The sequence below is a fragment of the Pristiophorus japonicus genome, chromosome 19 (assembly GCF_044704955.1).
Source record: "Pristiophorus japonicus isolate sPriJap1 chromosome 19, sPriJap1.hap1, whole genome shotgun sequence".
Lineage (NCBI taxonomy): Eukaryota > Metazoa > Chordata > Chondrichthyes > Pristiophoridae > Pristiophorus > Pristiophorus japonicus.
The window spans coordinates 59,148,484-59,167,699 of NC_091995.1; the positions used below are offsets into that span (position 1 = coordinate 59,148,484).

The 19,216-nt window shown below is 47.3% G+C and overlaps 1 protein-coding gene across 3 annotated transcripts; it reads right to left on the reverse strand.

Annotated features, from left to right (window-relative positions):
• Window positions 1–3,218: 3,218 nt before the first annotated feature.
• Window positions 3,219–17,594, reverse strand: LOC139230467 (zinc finger protein 850-like). 3 transcript variants are annotated; one of them, XM_070862289.1, is made up of 3 exons: window positions 17,524–17,594; window positions 15,996–16,080; window positions 3,219–6,172 (listed from the first exon to the last, which is right to left on the reverse strand). In XM_070862289.1, exon 3 carries the CDS (start codon window positions 6,063–6,065, stop codon window positions 3,516–3,518), a length of 2,550 nt encoding a protein of 849 aa, XP_070718390.1. In that variant the 5' UTR covers window positions 6,066–6,172; window positions 15,996–16,080; window positions 17,524–17,594; the 3' UTR covers window positions 3,219–3,515. The 3 variants fall into 3 exon arrangements, with proteins under 3 accessions (XP_070718390.1, XP_070718389.1, XP_070718391.1); XM_070862288.1 differs by lacking the exon at window positions 17,524–17,594 and adding an exon at window positions 16,828–16,914; XM_070862290.1 differs by lacking the exons at window positions 15,996–16,080; window positions 17,524–17,594 and adding an exon at window positions 16,828–16,875.
• Between the last annotated feature and the right edge of the window lie 1,622 nt (window positions 17,595–19,216).

Genomic DNA, 19,216 nt, shown 5'->3' on the forward strand with positions numbered 1-19,216 from the left:
CTTATTAGTCAGGGAATTGAGTTAGGGAAATTGATGTGATTGAAATCCGATAAAACCCCAGGGTCTGATAGTGGGCATCCCAGAGTACTTAAGGAAGTGGTTCTAGAAATAGTGGATGTATTGATGGTCATTTTCCAACATTCTATAAACTCGGGATCAGTTCCTATGGATTGGAGGGTAGCGAATGTAACCCCACTTTTTAAAAAAAGGAGGGAGAGAGAAAACGGGGAATTATAGACCAGTTAGCCTGACAGCAGTAGTGGGGAAAATGTTGGAATCAATTATTAAAGACTTAATAGCAGCGCATTTTGAAAGCAGTGACAGAATCGGTCCAAGTCAGTATGGATTTATAAAACGGAAATCATGCTTGACAAATCTTCTAGAAGTTTTTCAGGATGTAACAAATAGAGTGGACAAGGGAGAACCAGTGGATGTGGTGTATTTGGACTTTCAAAAGGCTTTTGACAAGGTCCCACATAAGAGATTAGTGTGCAAAATTAAAGCACATGGTATTGGGGGTAATGTATTGACGTGGATAGAGAATGGGTTGGCAGATAGGAAGCAAAGAGTAGGAATAAACGGGTCCTTTTCAGAATGGCAGGCAGTGACTAGTGGGGTGCCGCAAGGTTCAGTGCTGGTCCCCCAGCTATTTACAATATACATTAATGATTTGGATGAAGGAATTGAATGTAATATCTCCAAGTTTGCGAATGACACTAAGTTGGGTGGCAGTGTGAGCTGTGAGGAGGATGCTAAGAGGCTGCAGGGTGAATTGGACAGGTTAGGTGAGTGGCCAAATGCATGGCGGACACATTATAATGTGGATAAATGTGAAGTTATCCATTTTGGTGGCAAAAACAGGGAGGAGAATATTATCTGAATGATGACAGATTAGGCAAAGGAGAGGTGCAACAAGACCTTGGTGTCATGGTACATCTGTCATTGAAAGTTGGTATGCAGATACAGCAGGTGGTGAAGAAGGCAAATGGCATGTTAGTCTTCGTAGCGACAGGACTTGAGTATAGGAGCAGGGAGGTCTTGCTGCTGTTGTACAGGGCCTTGGTGAGGCCGCATCTTGAATATTGTGTACAGTTTTGGTCTCCTAATCTGAGGAAGGACATTCTTGCTATTGAGGGAGTGCAGCGAAGGTTCACCAGACTGATTCCCGGGATGGCTGGACTGACATATGAAAAAAGACTGGATCGACTAGCTTATATTCACTGGAATTTAGAAGAATGAGGGGAGATCTCATAGAAACATGTAAAATTCTGATAGAATTGGACAGGTTAGAAGCAGGAATAATGTTCCCGATTTTGGGGAAGTCCAGAGCCAGGGGTCACAGTCTAAGGAAAAGGGGTAAGACATTTAGGACTGAGATGAGGCAAAACTTCTTCACTCAGAGAGTTGTGAACCAGTGGAATTCTCTTCCACAGAAAGTTTTTGAGGTCAATTCGTTAGATTATATTCAAAAGGGAGTTAGATGTGGCCCTTACGGCTAAACGGATCAAGGGGTATGGAGAGAAAGCAGGAATGGGGTACTGAAGTTGCATGATCAGCCATGATCATATTGAATGGTGGTGCAGGCTCGAAGGGCCGAATGGCCTACTCCTGCACCTATTTTCTATGTTTCTTTGTTTCTATGATGATGATAATGACCCAGATTTGGACACAATACTCCAGTTAAGGCCGAACCAGTATTTTATGCAGGTTCATCCTAATATCCACACTTCTGTCCTCTATTCCTCAAGCCTCGGATCTGATAAGCCTTTGTAACTGCTTTCTCAACCAGCGCTGCAACCTTCAGCAATTGGTGCACATATTCTCCTGGGTCTCTCTGTTCATGCACCCCTTTAAAATTGTACCCTTTAGTTAATATTTCCTCTCCTCTTTCCTCCTACCAAAATGTATCACTTTTGAACTTTTCCACGTTAAATTTCATCTGCCACGTCAGCACATTCCACCAGCCTGTATGTCTTTCTGAAGTCTATCACCATCCTCCTCACTGTTCACTATACTTCAAAGTTTTGTGTCACCTGCAAATTTGGAAATTGTGCCCCGTATACCCAAGTCTAAGTCATTAATATAGATCAAGAAAAGCAGTAGCCCTACTACCGACCCCTGGGGAATACCACTTCCTCCAGTCTGAAAAATCACCGTTCACCACTACTCTGTGTCACTTAGCCACTTTCATATCCATGCTGCCACTGTCCCCGTTATTCCATGGGCTTCGATTTTGCTGCGATTGCTAACACGCCCGGGATCACTAAACACAAAACCCAGTCTGTTAATCACTTTCAGCTACTGGACTTAGCTTGTACACCACAGTGTCTCTTCTACCTTCAATATGTGAATAGAGCATCACACCTGCAAACCTGGTTTAAGTTTTTATCCACTCAGCAAATCGATTTAAGAAAAGCCTGTAGGCCGATGAGACACTGTTAAGGTGTCAGTGTGTTGCTGGTTTGCTCGGCATTTTGCCTGTAATGGACTCCGTATTTTGGTCTCCATATACTTGCATTGAAGGCTGTTCAGTGAAGGCTCACTAGGTTGATTCCGGAGATGAGGGGATTGACTTATGAAGATAGATTGGGCCTAAGCACATTGGAGTTCAGAAGAATGAGAGGTGATCTTATCGAAACATAAGATAATGAGGGGGCTCAACAAGGTGGATGCAGAGAGGATATTTCCACTCATAGGGGAAAGTAAAACTAGGGGACATGGTCTTAGAATCAGGGGACACCCATTTAAAACTGAGATGAGGAATTTCTTCTCTGAGGGTTGTAAATCTGTGGAATTCTCTGCCCAAAAGAGCTGTGGAGGCTGGGTCTTTGAATATATTTAAGGCAGAGATGGACAGATTTTTGAGTGATTAAGGGAGTAAAGGATTATGGGGAGCAGACAGGGAAGTGGAACTGAGTCCATGATCAGATCAGCCATGATCTTATTGAATGGCGGAGCAGGCCTGAGGGGCTAAATGGCCTACTCCGACTCCTATTTCTTATGTTCTCATGTTCTAACTGAACATTTCACCCAGTATAACCTTGTCTGTAATGAAATACGTGTCATTTAGTAAGCCTCAGGTCTTTGCTCATGTCTGCTGCAAATTCCAGAGTTGATTCCGGAGATGAGGGGGTTGACTTATGAAGATAGGTTAAGTCGGTTGGGCCTATACACATTGGAGTTCAGAAGAATGAGATGATCTTAGTGTGGCCCTGAAGGACTGTGTCCAGGCTGAAGTTCTGTTCCCCCTGTAAGATCCTCCCCCCAGATTGTCCTTTCTCAGCTCCAGCCAGGTGATGCTAAACACTCAGGTGGGAAAGACAAAAATCCACAGCAATGTGTTGAAAGCAACACTAATTTATGTGTCTATATCCCAAATATTAATAACTCCTGTAACTGGGCTGGAGTTTAACATCAGCGTTACAGGAGTTATAAACCCCAACTGTCAGAATGAACACGATTCAGTCTGGGATGTGATTAACAGCAGCAATAACAGCAGAATCCAACCCCTGCAGTCACTTGTGAACTCGCTGGTGGCTCAGCAAGTGGGATGACCGAATGAATCCTTTCCCACACTCTGAGCAGGTGAACGGCCTCTCCCCAGTGTGAATTCGCTGATGTGTCAGTAGGTCGGATAAGCTAGTAAATCTCTTTCCACATTCAGAGCAGGGGAACGGTCTCTCCACAGCGTGAACTCGCTGGTGTGTCAGCAAGTCGGATAACTGCATGAATCCCTTCCCACACTCAGAGCAGCTGAACGGCCTCTTCCCAGTGTGAACTCGCTGGTGTCTCAGCAGGTGGTATGATATAGTGAATCCCTTCCCACAGTCGGAGCAGGTGAACGGCCTCTCCCCGGTGTGAAGTCGCTGGTGTCTCAGCAGATGCTCTTTGCTTTTAAAACTCTTCTCACAGTCAGAACATTTAAAAGGTCTCTCCTCAGTGTGAACTCGCTGGTGTATCAGGAGGTGCTGTTTTCTTTTAAAACTCTTCTCACAGTCAGAACATTTAAAAGGTCTCTCCCCGGTGTGAACTCGCTGGTGTGTCAGCAGTTGGGATGACACAGTGAAACCCTGCCCACACTCAGAGCAGATGAACGGCCTCTCCCCGGTGTGACCTCGCTGGTGTATCAGCAGCTGCTGTTTTCTTTTAAAACTCTTCTCACAGTCTGAACATTTAAAAGGCCTCTGCCCAGTGTGAACTCGCTGGTGTATCAGCAGCTGCTGTTTTCTTTTAAAACTCTTCTCACAGTCAGAACATTTAAAAGGTCTCTCCCCGGTGTGAACTCGCTGGTGTGTCAGCAGCCTGCACGATGCAGTGAATCCCTTCCCACAGTCGGAGCAGGTGAATGGCCTCTCCCCGGTGTGAATTTGCTGGTGTCTCAGCAGGTGGTATGACAGAGTGAATCCCTTCCCACAGTCAGAGCAGGTGAACGGCCTCTCCCCAGTGTGAACTCGCTGGTGTGTCATCAGTTGCTCTTTGCTTTTAAAACACTTCTCACAGTCAGAACATTTAAAAGGCCTCTGCACAGTGTGAACTCGCTGGTGTATCAGGAGGTGCTGTTTGCTTTTAAAACTCTTCTCACAGTCAGAACATTTAAAAGGTCTCTCCCCAGTGTGAACTCGCTGGTGTGTCAGCAGGTTGGATGACAGAGTGAATCCCTTCCCACAGTCGGAGCAGGTGAACGGCCTCTCCCCAGTGTGAACTCGTTGGTGTGTCAGCAGATGCTCTTTGCTTTTAAAACTCTTCTCACAGTCAGAACATTTAAAAGGTCTCTCCCCAGTGTGAACTCGTTGGTGTGTCAGCAGATGCTCTTTGCTTTTAAAACTCTTCTCACAGTCAGAACATTTAAAAGGTCTCTCCCCAGTGTGAACTCGCTGGTGTATCCGCAGGTTGGATAACTGAGTGAATCCCTTCCCACAGTCGGAGCAGGTGAACGGCCTCTCCCCAGTGTGAACTCGCTGGTGTGTCCGCAGGTCGGATGACCGAGTGAATCCCTTCCCACAGTCAGAGCAGGTGAACGGCCTCTCCCCAGTGTGAAGTCGCTGGTGTGTCATCAGTTGCTCTTTGCTTTTAAAACTCTTCTCACAGTCAGAACATTTAAAAGGCCTCTGCCCAGTGTGAACTCGCTGGTGTATCAGGAGGTGCTGTTTGCTTTTAAAACTCTTCTCACAGTCAGAACATTTAAAAGGTCTCTCCCCAGTGTGAACTCGCTGGTGTGTCCGCAGGTTGGATGACAGAGTGAATCCCTTCCCACAGTCGGAGCAGGTGAACGGCCTCTCCCCGGTGTGAACTCGTTGGTGTGTCAGCAGATGCTCTTTGCTTTTAAAACTCTTCTCACAGTCAGAACATTTAAAAGGCCTCTGCCCAGTGTGAACTCGCTGGTGTGTCAGCAGATGCTCTTTGCTTTTAAAACTCTTCTCACAGTCAGAACATTTAAAAGGTCTCTCCCCAGTGTGAACTCGCTGGTGTGTCCGCAGGTTGGATAACTGAGTGAATCCCTTCCCACAGTCGGAGCAGGTGAACGGCCTCTCCCCAGTGTGAACTCGCTGGTGTGTCCGCAGGTCGGATAACTGAGTGAATCCCTTCCCACAGTCGGAGCAGCTGAACGGCCTCTCCCCAGTGTGAAGTCGCTGGTGTATCAGGAGGTGCTGTTTGCTTTTCAAACTCTTCTCACAGTCAGAACATTTAAAAGGTCTCTCCCCAGTGTGAACTCGCTGGTGTGTCCGCAGGTGGGATGACAGAGTGAATCCCTTCCCACAGTCGGAGCAGGTGAACGGTCTCTCCCCAGTGTGAACTCGCTGGTGTGTCCGCAGGTGGGATAACCGAGTGAATCCCTTCCCACAGTTGGAGCAGGTGAACGGCCTCTCCCCAGTGTGCCTTCGCTGATGTATTTCCAGCTGAGACGGATAGTTGAATTGTTTCCCACAATCCCCACATTTACATGGCCTCTCCCCAGTGTGACTGTGCTTGTGTCTCTCCAGGTTGGATGATCGGCTGAAGCCTTGTCCACACACAGAGCACGTGTACCGTTTCTCCCCACTGTGAACAGTGCCTTCTGCTTCCATGGTCAAAAGCTGATGATATTCCAGTCCCAATGGATCGAGTGACTGTCAGATCTTGAAGTGATGTTTGGTTTGAGCTTCCAGTCTACAAATCCTCCCCTTTTAACATCCTGTAAAATGAATTTCAAACAGGAAAAAGGGAGTGTGAGAGAGAACCCACAAAAACACAAAGGCAGGTTGTGAAATTGAGCTTAATGACTCTGGTCATTTGTGGGGCCGGCACTAGACAAAAGTGACCATGAAAGCTGCTGGATTGTCGTAAAAACACATCTGGGTCAGTACTGTCCTTCAGGGAAGGGAACCCACCTCCCATCACAATCCCACATGGGAAATTGTTGGCCCCACTGGGTTAAGAGTTACTGGGGGTGAAACCCAGCAGCTTCCCCCCCCTCTCCACTCCAGCTCAAACTGATGCAACAAACAGACCCACACAGGAGGCCAGTGAGTGACTTCCACATCCAGCACCTACCCTGACAGAGCGGCTGGGAATTGCTGGGCCTGCTGTATAAACGCAAGTTGTTGTTTTCTTGATGTGGGGGAGGTGCTGCCCCCGGGGTTTGCTGGTGCCTGGCCCGGCGGCCCGGGAGCCGCACTCGGTGTTGCCCGGGGCCCGGGAGCCGCACTCGGTGTTGCCCGGGGCCCGGGAGCCGCACTCGGTGTTGCCCGGGGCCCGGGAGCCGCACTCGGTGTTGCCCGGGGCCCGGGAGCCGCACTCGGTGTTGCCCGGGGCCCGGGAGCCGCACTCGGTGTTGCCCGGGGCCCGGGAGCCGCACTCGGTGTTGCCCGGGGCCCGGGAGCCGCACTCGGTGTTGCCCGGGGCCCGGGAGCCGCACTCGGTTAAAAAGGAGGCAGACAAAATGCAGAAAACTATAAACCAGTTAGCCTAACATCTGTGGTTGGGAAAATGTTGAAGAGTTCATTATTAAAGAAGCATTAGCACGACATTTGGAAAAACATAATTCGGTCAGGCAGTCAGCACGGATTTATGAAGCGGAAGTTAAATTTGACAAATTTGCTGGAATTCTTGGAGCATGTAACCAACAGGGTGGATAAAGTGGGTGTGGTGTATTTGGGCTTCCACAAGGCATTTGACAAGGTGCCACATGAAAGGTTACTGCACAAGATAAAAGTTCACGGGCTTGATGTGAATATATTAGCGTGGATAGAGGATTGGCTTACTAACAGAAAACAGAGAGTCGGGGTAAATGGTTCTTTTTCCGTTTGGCAATCAGTAACTAGTGGGGTGCCGCAGGGATCGGTGCTGGGACCCCAACTATTTACAATCTATATCAACGACTTGGAAGAAGAGACCGACTGTAATGTAGCCAAGTTTGCTAGCGATACAAAGATGGGAGAAAAAGCAATGTGTGAGCAGGACACAAATAATCTGCAAAAGGGCACAGATAGGCTAAGTGAGTGGGCAATAATTTGGCAGATGGAGTATAATGTTGGTAAGTGTGAGGTCATGCACTATGGCAGAAAAAAAATCAAAGAGCAAGTTATTATTTAAATGGAGAATGATTGCAAAATGCTGCAGTACAGCGGGACCTGGGGGTACTTGTGCATGAAACACAAAAGGTTAGTATGCAGGTACAGCAAGTGATCATGAAGCCCAATGCAATCTTGGCCTTTATTGCAAAGGGGCTGGAGTATAAAAGCAGGGAGGTCTTGCTACAGTTATACAGGTTATTGATGAGGCCACACCTGGAATACTGCATGCAGTTTTGGTTTCCATATTTACGAAAGGATATACTTGCTTTGGAGGAAGTTGAGAGAAGGTTCACTAGGTTGATTCCAGAGATGAAGGGTTGAGAAAAGGTTGAGGAGGTTGGGCCTCCACTCATTGAATTCAGAAGAATGAATGAGAGGTGATTTATCGAAACGTATAAGATTATGAGGGGGCTTGACAAGGTGGTAGCAGAGAGGATGTTTCCACTGATAGGGGAGACTAGAACTAGGAGGCATAATGTTAGAATAAGAGCCCCCCCCATTTAAAACTGAGGGGAGGAGGAATTTCTTCTCTGAGGGTTGTAAATCAGTGCAATTCGCTGCCTCAGAGAGCTGTGGAAGCTGGGACATTGAATATATTTAAGAGAGAGATAGACAGTGTCTTAACCGATAAGAGAATAAGGGGTTATGGGGAGCGGGCAGGGAAGTGGAGCTGAGTCCATGATCGGATCAGCCATGATTGTATTAAACAGCGCAACAGGCTAGAGGGGCCATATGGCCTACTCCAGCTTCTATTTCTTATATTCTTATTTTCTTATATAGTGGGTGTCTGGTATGGAAGTGTGGATTTGACTCTGCATCTCTGGTATGTCCGGGGTCGAGGAGGGCTAAAAAGGCTTGTCGGAGGAGGAGTTCGGGCAGTTGAACAGTGCAAGTCCGGGGTCGGTGAGGCCTATAAAAACTCGTCGGAGGAGGAGTTCGGCCAGTTGAGCAGCGCGAGTCTGGGGTCGGTGAGGCCTATAAAGGCTCGTCGGAGGAGGAGTTCGGGCAGTTGAGCAGTGAGAGTCCGGGGTCGGTGAGGCCTATAAAGGCTCATCGGAGGAGGAGTTCGGGCAGTTGAGCAGTGCGAGTCCGGAGTCGGTGAGGCCGATAAAGGCTCATCGGAGGAGGAGTTCGGGCAGTTAAGCAGTGAGAGTCTGGGGTCGGTGAGGCCTATAAAGACTCGGAGGAGGAGGAGTTCGGGCAGTTGAGCAGTGCAAGTCCGGGGTTGGTGAGGCCTATAAAGACTCGTCGGAGGAGGAGTTCAGGCAGTTGAGCAGTGCAAGTCCGGGGTCGAGGAGGCCTATAAAGACTCGTGTGCGGGAAGTGTGTCCACCTCCAGCTCCTGACGGTCCGCGTTGCGGAGTTGGAGCTGCGGGTGGATTCACTTTGGAGCATCCACGATGCTGAGAATGACGTGAATAGCACGTTTAGTGAGTTGGTCTTACCACAGGTAAAGGGTACACAGCCAGATAGGGAATGGGTGACCAACAGGAAGAGCAGTGCAAGGAAGGTAGTGCAGGGGTCCCCTGCGGTCATCACCCTGCAAGACAGATACACCACTTTGGGTACTGTTGAGGGGGATGACTCATCAGGGGAGGGCAGCAGCAGCCAAGTTCATGGCACCGTGGCTGGCTCTGCTGCACATGAGGGCAGGAAAAGGAGTGGGAGAGCGATAGTGATAGGGGATTCAATTGTAAGGGGAATAGATAGGCGTTTCTGCGGCCACAACCGAGACTCCAGGATGGTATGTTGCCTCCCTGGTGCAAGGGTCAAGGATGTCTTGGAGCGGGTGCAGGACATTCTGAAAAGGGAGGGTGAACAGCCAGTTGTCGTGGTGCATATAGGTACCAATGACATAGGTAAAAAATGGGATGTAGTCCTATGAAACAAATTTAGGGAGCTAGGAGTTAAAATTTAAAAAGTAGGACCTCAAAAGTAATAATATCAGGATTGCTACCAGTGCCACGTGCGAGTCTGAGTAGGAATCGCAGGATAGCTCAGATGAATACGTGGCTTGAGGGGTGGTGCAGAAGGGAGGGATTCAAATTCCTCGGACATTGGAACTGGTTCTGGAGGAGGTGGGACCAGTACAAACCGGACGGTCTGCACCAAGGCAGGACCGGAACCAATGTCCTTGGGGGAGTGTTTGCTCGTGCTGTTGGGGAGGAGTTAAACCAATATGGCAGGGGGATGGGAACCTAGGCAGGGAGACAGAGGGAAATAAAATAGAGGCAGAAGCAAAAGATAGAAAGGAGAATAGTAAAAGTGGAGGGCAAAAAACAAAAAGGGCCACATTACAACAAAATTCTAAAGGGGCAAAGTGTGTTAAAAAGACAAGCCTGAAGGCTCTGTGCCTCAATGCGAGGAATATTCGGAATAAGTTGGATGAATTAAATGCGCAGATAGCAGCTAACGGATACGAAGTGATTGGCATCACAGAGACATGGCTCCAGTGTGACCAAGGCTGGTAACTCAACATCCAAGGATATTCAGCATTTAGAAAGGATAGACAGAAAGGAAAAGGAGGCGGGGTGATGTTGCTGGTTAAAGAGGAAATCAATGCATTTGTAAGGAAGGGCATTAGCCTGGATGATGTGGAGTCGGTACGAGTGGAGCTACGGAATTCCAAACGACAGAAAACGCAAGTGGGAGTTGTATAGACCACCAAATAATAGTAGTGAGGTTGGGGACAGCATAAAACAAGAAATAAAGGATGTGTGCAATAAAGGTACAGCAGTAATCATGGGCGACTTTAATCTACATATTGATTGGGCTAACCTAACTGGTAGCAATGCGGTGGATGAGGATTTCCTGGAATGTATTAGGAATGGTTTTCTGCACCAATATGTCGAGGAACCAACCAGGGAGCTGGCCATTCTAGACTGGGTGATGTGTAATGAGAAGGGACTAATTAGCAATCTTGTTGTGCAAGGCCCCTTAGGGAAAAGTGACCATAATATGGTAGAATTCCTTATTAAGATGGAGCGTGACAAAGTCAATTCGGAAACTAGGGTCCTGAACATAAAGGTAACTTTGACGGTATGAATAGACTGGCAAAGGATACTTAAAGGGTTGATGGTGGATAAGCAATGGCAAACATTTAAAGATCACAAACTTCAACAATTGTACATCCCTGTCTGGAGTTAAAATAAAACGGGGAAGGTGGCTCAACCATGGCTAACAAGGGAAATTAAGGACAGTGTTAAAGCCAAGGAAAAGGCATATAAATTGTCTAGAAAGAGCAACAAACCTGACGACTGGGAGAAATTTAGAATTCAACCGAGGAGAACTAAGGGTTTAATTAAGAGGGGGAAAATAGAGTACGTGAGGAAGCTTGCAGGGCACATAAAAACTGACTGCAAAAGCTTCTACAAATATGTGAAGAGAAAAACATTAGTAAAGACAAACGTAGGTCCCTTGCAGTCAGATTCAGGTGAATTTATAATGAGGAACAAAGAAATGGCAGACCAATTGAACCAATACTTTGGTTCTGTCTTCATGAAGAAAGATTCAAATAACCTTCCGAATGTACTAGGGGATAGTGGGTCGAGGGAGAAGGAGGAACTGAAGGATATCCTTATTAGGCGGGAAATTGTGTAAGGGAAATTGATGGGATTGAAGGCCGATAAATCCCCGGGGCCTGATAGTCTGCATCGCAGAGTACTTAAGGACGTGGTCCTAGAAATAGTGGATGCATTGATGATCATTTTCCAACAGTCTATCGACTCTGGATCAGTTCCTATGGACTGGAGGGTAGCTAATGTAACACCACTTTTTAAAAAAGGAGGGAGAGAGAAAACGGGTAATTATAGACTGGTTAGCCTGACATCAGTAGTGGGGAAAATGTTGGAATCGATCATTAAGGATGAAATAGCAGCGCATTTGGAAAGCAGTGACAGGATCAGACCAAGTCAGCATGGATTTATGAAAGGGAAATCATGCTTGACAAATCTTCTGGAATTTTTTGAGGATGTAACTAGCAGAGTGGACAAGGGAGAACCAGTGGATGTGTATTTGGACTTTCAAGAGGCTTTTGACAAGGTCCCGCACAAGAGATTGGTGTGCAAAATAAAAGTGCATGGTATTGGGGGTAATGTACTGGCGTGGATAGAGAACTGATTGGCAGACAGGAAGCAGAGAGTCTGGATAAACGTGTCCTTTTCAGAATGGCAGGCAGTGACTAGTGGAGTGCTGCAGGGCTCAGTGCTGGGAACCCAGCTCTTTACAATATACATTAACGATTTACATGAAGGACTAGAGTGTAATATCTCCAAGTTTGCAGATGACACTAAACTGGTGACGTTGTGAGCTGTGAGGATGACGCTAAGAGGCTGCAGGGTGACTTGGACAGATTAGGTGAGTGGGCAAATGCATGGCATGATACAGGAATAATGTGGATAAATATGAGGTTATCCATTTTGGGGGCAAAAACACGAAGGCAGAATATAATCTGAATGGCGGCAGATTAGGAAAAGGGGAGATGCAAGGAGACCTGGGTGTCATGGTTCATCAGTCACTGAAAGTGGGCACGCAGGTACAGCAGGCGGTAAAGCAGGCAAATGGTATGTTGGCCTTCATAGCTTCGGGATTTGAATTTAGGAGCAGGGACGTCTTAATGCACCTGTACAGGGCCGTAGTGAGGCCTCACCTGGAATAGTGTGTTCAGTTTTGGTCTCCTAATCGGAGGAAGGATATTCTTGCTATTGAGGGAGTGCAGCGAAGGTTCACCAGACTGATTCCAGGATGGCTGGACTGTGATATGAGGAGAGACTGGATCAACTGGGCCTTTATTCACTGAAGTTTAGAAAGATGAGAGGGGATCTCATAGAAACATTTTAGATTCTGACGGGACGGGACAGGATGCAGGAAGAATGTTCCCGATGTTGGGGAAGTCCAGAACCAGGGAACATAGTCTTAGGATAAGGGGTAGGCCATTTAGGACTGAGATGATGAGAAACTTCTTCACTCAAAGTTGTTAACCTGTGGAATTCCCTGCCGCAGAGAGTTGTTGATGCCAGTTCATTGGATATATTCAAGAGGGAGTTAGATATGGCCCTTACGGTTAAGGGGATCAAGGGGTATGGAGAGAAAGCAGGAAAGGGGTACTGAAGGAATGATCAGCCATGATCTTATTGAATGGCGGTGCAGGCTCGAAGGGCTGAATGGCCTACTCCTGCACCTATTTTCTATGTTTCTATGTGGATGAGTGTTTTACTCATATGTTAGTTTCTGATACGAGAGCGTGGATTTTATCCTGTACCTGTCAATTTCTGGTAATTACCTGTAGGTTTCATTCTGTATCAAAAAGGACCACATTACAACATAATTCTAAAAGGACAGAGTGTTAAAAAAACAAGCCTGAAGGCTCAGTCTCAAAGCAAGGAGCATCCGTAATAAGGTGGACGAATTAACTGCACAGATAGCTGTTAACGGACAATATGTAATTGGGATTACAGAGACATGGCTCCAGGGTAACCAAAGCTGGGAACATAACATCCAGGGGTATTCAATATTCAGGAAGGATAGCCAGAAAGGAAAAGGAGGTGGGGTAGCGTTAATGGTTAAAGAGGAGGTTAATGCAATAGTAAGGACGGACATTAGCTGGGATGATGCGGAATCTATATGGGTAGAGCTGCGAAACACCAAAGGGCAGAAAACGTTAGTTGGGTTGTGTACAGACCACCAAACAGGAGTAGGGAGGTTGGGGATGGCATCAAACAGGAAATTAGGAATGCGTGCAATAAGGGTACAGCAGTTATCATGGGTGACTTTAGCCTACATATTGATTGGCTAACCAAACTTGTAGCAATACTGTGGAGGAGGATTTCCTGGAGTGTATAAGGGATGGTTTTCTAGACCAATATGTCAAGGAAACAACTGGAGAGCAGGCCATCCTAGACTGGGTCCTGTGTAACGAGAGGGGATTAATTAGCAATCTGGTCTTGCATGGCTCCTTGGGGAAGAGTCACCATAATATGATAGAATTCTTCATTAAGGTGGAGAGCGACACAGTTAACTCAGAGACTAGGGTCCTGAACTTAAAGGAAACTTCGATGGTGCGAGACGTGATTTGGCTGGGATAAACTGGCGAATGATACTTAATGGTTTGATGGTGCATAGGCAATGACAGACATTTAAAGATCACATGGATGTATTACAACTATTGTACATCCCTGTCTGACATAAAAATAAAACCTGAAAGGTGGCTCAACCGTGGCTAACAAGGGAAATTAGGGACAGTGTTAAATCTAAGAAAGTGGCATATAAATTGGCCATTAAAAGCAGCAAACCTGAGGACTGGAAGAAATTTAGAATTCAGCAGAGGAGGACTAAGGGTGTAATTAGGAGGGGGAAAATAGAATATGAGTGTAAGCTTGCTGGGAACATAAAAATCTGACTGCAAAAGCTTCTATAGATATGTGAAGAGAATAAGATTAGTGAAGTCTAATGTAGGCCCCTTGCAGTCAGAATCAGGTGAATTCATAATGGGGAACAAGGAAATGGCAGACCAATTGAACAAATACTTTGGTTCTGTCTTCACTAAGGAAGACACGAATAACCTCCCAAAAATACTAAGGACCGAGGAGCTAGCGGGGAGGAGGAACTGAGGGAAATCCTTATTAGTCAGGAAATGGTTGTCGGGAAACTGATGGAACTGAAGGCCGATAAATCCTCAGGGCCTGATAGTCTGCATCCCAGAGTAATTAAAGAAGTGGCTCTAGAAATAGTAGATGCATTGGTAGTCATTTTCCCAAATTCCATGGACTCTGGATCAGTACCTATGGATTGGAGGGTAGCTAATGTAACCCACTTTTTAAAAAAGGAGGGAGAGAGAAAACAGGGAATTATAGGCTGGTTAGCCTGATATTGGTGGTGGGGAAAATGCTGGAATCAATTATTAAAGATGTAATAGCAGAGCATTTGGAAAGCAGTGACAGGATCGGTCCAAGTCAGCATGGATTTATGAAAGGGAAATCATGCTTGACAAATCTGCCAGAGGTTTTTGAGGATGTAACTAATAGAGTGGCTAAGGGAGAACCAGTGGATGTGGTGTATTTGGAATTTCAAAAGGCTTTTGACAAGGTCCCACACAAGAGATTAGTATGCAAAATTAAGGCACATGGTATTGGGGGTAATGTGTTCACATGGAGGGAGAACCGATTGGCAGACAGGAAGCAAAGAGTGGGAATAAACAGGTCCTTTTCAGAATGGCAGGCAGTGACTAGTGGGGTGCCGCAAGGTTCAGTGCTGGGATCTCAGTTATTTACAATATACATTAATGATTTAGACGAAGGAATTTAATGTAATAGCTCCAAGTTTGCAGATTACACTAAGCTGGGTGGCAGTGTGAGCTGTGAGGCGGATGCTAAGAGGCTGCAGGGTGACTTGGACAGGTTAGGTGAGTGGGCAATTGCATGGCAGATGCAGTATAATGTGGATAATTGTGAAATTATCCACTTTGGTGGCAAAAACAGGAAGGCAGATTATTATCTGAATGGTGACAGGTTAGTAAAAGGGGAGGTGCAAAGAGACCTGGGTGTCATGGTACATCAGTCACTGAAGGTAGGCATGCAGGTACAGCAGGCAGTAAAGAAAGCAACTGGCATGCTGGCCTTCATAGTGAGGGGATTTGAGTGAAGGAGCAGGGAGGTCTTACTGCAGTTGTACAGGTCCTTGGTGAGACCACACCTTGAGTATTGTGTGCTGTTTTGGTCTCTTAATCTGAGCAAGGATGTGCTTGCTATTGAAGGAGTGCAGCAAAGGTTCACCAGACTAATTCCCGGGATGGCAGGACTGACATATGAAGAAAGACTGGATCAGCTAGGCTTACACTCACTGGAATTTAGAAGAATGAGAGGGGATCTCATAGAAACATATAAAATTATGACGGGACAGGACAGGTTAGATACAGGAAGAATGTTCCCGATGTTGGGGGAAGTCCAGAACCAGGGGTCACAGTCTAAGGATAAGGGGTAAGCCATATCGGACTGAAATGAGGAGAAACTTTTTCACCCAGAGAGTAGTAAACCTGTGCAATTCTCTACCACAGAAAGTAGTGGAGTCCAGTTCGTTGGATATATTTAAGAGTGAGTTAGATTTGGCCCTTACAGCTAAGGGTATCAGGGGGTATGGAGAGAAAGCAGGAGTGGGGTACTGAAGTTGCATGATCAACCATGATTATATTGAATGGCAGTGCAGGCTCGAATGGCCTGCTCCTGCACCTATTTTCTATGTTTCTATGTATCTTTCCATTCCTGGTGTGTGAGTGTGTATTTTGCGCTGTATCTGTCCATCTGATTCTACTGCTCCATGTGGCTGTAAGATTCACAATGTAACTCTGCCACTTCGGTTCACTATGGGACTGACAGCTTCTGCTGCCTGTGACAATAGGATTGAGGCCAGTTCTGTGTCTCTGCGGTCTGTGAGTGATAATCTACTTACTGTGTGTGAGAAGGAGCTGCCTGCACGGTTCCTTGTGTTCTGGGTGGAAGAAAGATCACATTTGTTCTGGCTGAAGAATTTTGCTCTGAGAATAAGACAAGAACATTAGTTCTAAGATATGGATGCGGGGGAGAATATGATGTACCTGAGGGAGCGATAATGTATCTCTCGATCACCAGCAACACGGTTCTGGAGAATTCAGTTCACCGAAACAATATAACCGGTCTTTAAAATATCTTCTCTCACACTCTTCTCCTAGTGCCTGCAATAGATGCACTTTGTGAAACTCCCCACATCCTCACTGTCAGGCTGTGTTTCCACTGCTCACTGTCCAAGAACAACAGACACGGTGAGATTGGAACTGAATCAGGAACATTCACTACTGATTTGGGGAAAGAAGGCAGCAATGATTTGAAAGAGCGAGGTGGTTTACTTTCTCTGTTACCTTACACTATCCACACACAGCCCGAGAATGGCCTCTCCCTCCCCCCACTCACACCATGTTCCGGAACTAGTTCCTGCTTCACTCTGCCTCTTACACACAGCCCCCGATGGAACTAAACCAGGAACATTCACGACTGGTTTGGAGAGAGAAAGCAGCAGATTCTGCCCATTCTGTCTCCCTTACCCTGGACACACGCTGTCCACACACAGCCCGAGAATGGCCTCTCCCTTCCCCCACTCACACCACGCACTGAGGCTGGTTCTTGCTCCACTCTGCCCCTGACTCCCCTGAACTCCCCGCGGACTCAATGCCGATCTCTGAGCCCATCTGCGGACAAGCTCCCAAAGCGCTGCGCGGCTGTAAGGAGGCTGCTGCTCGCTGCCGTACCCCGGGGCCGCGGTGTCTCCATTCCCGGCTGTTTTAAACCATCTTCTTCCGCTCACTGAATGAATGGCGATCACAGGCAGGGCTGGGGGAGGGGAGGGCACATGCGCTCTTCTGCTCACTGGAAATCGACACCGGGGGCGGGGCTTATTCGCGCATGCGCAGCTCTCTGCACTAATTCAGCCTGTAAAAATCAAAGTGCACTTTTCCCAATTTACTTTAATCCGAAGCTGAGCAAAGGAACTGGGCCTGGGGGTAAAGGACAGAGAATGATTAAAGCTGGGACTCTCTCCATGAGCCCGTCTTCACAAAGCAACCTGCAGCAACATCGGAGGGACGAGGGAGTGGGAGTGTTTGCAGGGACCATGCAGGAGTTAATATCTGACAGAAACAGTCCGAGATCAGTTTAATTAGAGTAAAACACTCGGTCACTGAGAGTAATACCGAGCGGCCCTGAGCTGCAAGATTGCAGAGATTACAACAGGCAAGCGAGGGTTAAATGTGAGCCATTGTTTCTCTCACTCTCTGACACTGTCCCGCAGTGTGGGATTAATAATGTGTCTGTCTCTGGTACAATACCAGTGAGAGAGGAGACTGCATCTTCTGTCTCTCCGATGGGAACGTTCAGGATAAAACGGGACTTCACAGGTCAGTCTGGAACTGATACTGTGCATGTCTTTCTGTGTCTCATCGCCCTACCTCGCACTCTCCTGTCTCTCGCTCAGCCCTCTCCCCTCGCTCTGTCTCTCTGTTGGTATCCGCTCTTTCTTGTACTGGTTGTGAAGGCGGATACTGTTATATAGCGTGATGTGGAAACACTGTTGGAGGTGCAAGACTGATAATGTCTCTGTTTCTCTCTCTGGTGCAATACGTGAAGGTGTGGCACTGTTACTGAGCGTAATATGGAGACACTGATACAAAGTGTCTGTCTCTCTTTTCCACTGGTGCTGGACATGAATATGTGATGCTATTACTGAGCTTAAGATGGAGACACAGTTCGGGAGTTTAAGACTGATACTGTGTCTGTCTGTCTGATAGCCATCTCTGGGTGTTGAGTATGGGATGGATAGGACACCAGTTACTGGTAAATGTCCCTCATTTTCGGAGGAGAGAGAGACAAAGAGAGGGCGCAGGGGCGGTGAGCACATCATTTGTATTTTCATGTTAGTCAAACATATTTCTGCATTCGAACAATATCACAACTTAAAGCAGAGATGGGTTAAACCAGCCACAGCTGTGATTGGCTCCTGCCCCTGAATCTGGGAACAGACACTGTGAGGAGCGCCGGCCTCAGAGTGTTTAACATTTACTGAGCTGGGAAACTACAACTGACCCGAGAATCGGCAGCACAGCCGGGCGGAGAGGAGAACCTGTGCTGGGAACTGTAAATCTGGGAACAGTTTGTGTTTGAATGTGCAGATTTCAACATTGTGTGAGTGAGAGTGCGTTAAAGGGGCGGGCGGGTTCGACTAATGTCACAGTGTTTGTGTGTCCGCTCTCATCGCCGGATTTCAGAGTCCCTCTTGTGTAAAATTCAAAGTTTTCGCTGTCACAGGATCGCCCTGCTGCCCTGCTCAGGCCTGAAGCGGGAATTAAACAGAAAGTTTGATTTGATTTCAAATTTCAGTCGAAAAACAGAAAATATCCGCGATCGACTGAGAGAGCGCGACCAGTGCAGCAATGAAACGGGTTTCAATCGAAATTGCTGCCTTCCATTCGGATGAACCTTTCTCGACAGCAAACATCCCGGTCTTGGGGAGAGAAAGAAGCCAGTCTGGGAATCGGGAGGGCCCGAGTTGAATTGGAATCGGAGAGTTAGTGAGGAGAGAGAAACACAGAGAGGCTGGAGGGGCGGGGAGCTGACAGCAGGATGTCTCCGCCCCGTCCGCTCGCTGCCTTTAAGTTGCTCTGTGTCGCCGCCTCTCGTTTCATTTCTGACCCAGCTCTGACTGTCAGAGAGATTTTCCACAGAGTCGCAGACATGACTGATACTGCAGCCGCCGACACGGCCCTTCCTGCCGCCGCCGCTCAAACCAAGGCTTCCAGCAAGAAGCAGGCGGCGGCTCCCCGCTCCAAGCCAGCCACTCCCAAGTTGGGCGAACAGATCCTCAAGGTTGTGGCCGATGGCAGTGATCGCAAGGGGATGTCCCTGGCCGCGATAAAGAAGGCTCTGGCGGCCAAATGAGTCGATGTGGAGAAGCGCGGGTCCCAGATCAGGTCCAGTATCAAGAAGAATGTGACAAATGGCTCCCTGAAGCAGATCAAGGGCACGGGCGCCTCGGGATCCTTCAAAGTTACTGAGAAGGAAACCGCGGGGAAGAGGAAGCTTGCAGGGAACATTAAGACGGACTGCAAAAGTTTCTATAGATATGTAAAGAGAAAAAGGTTAGTA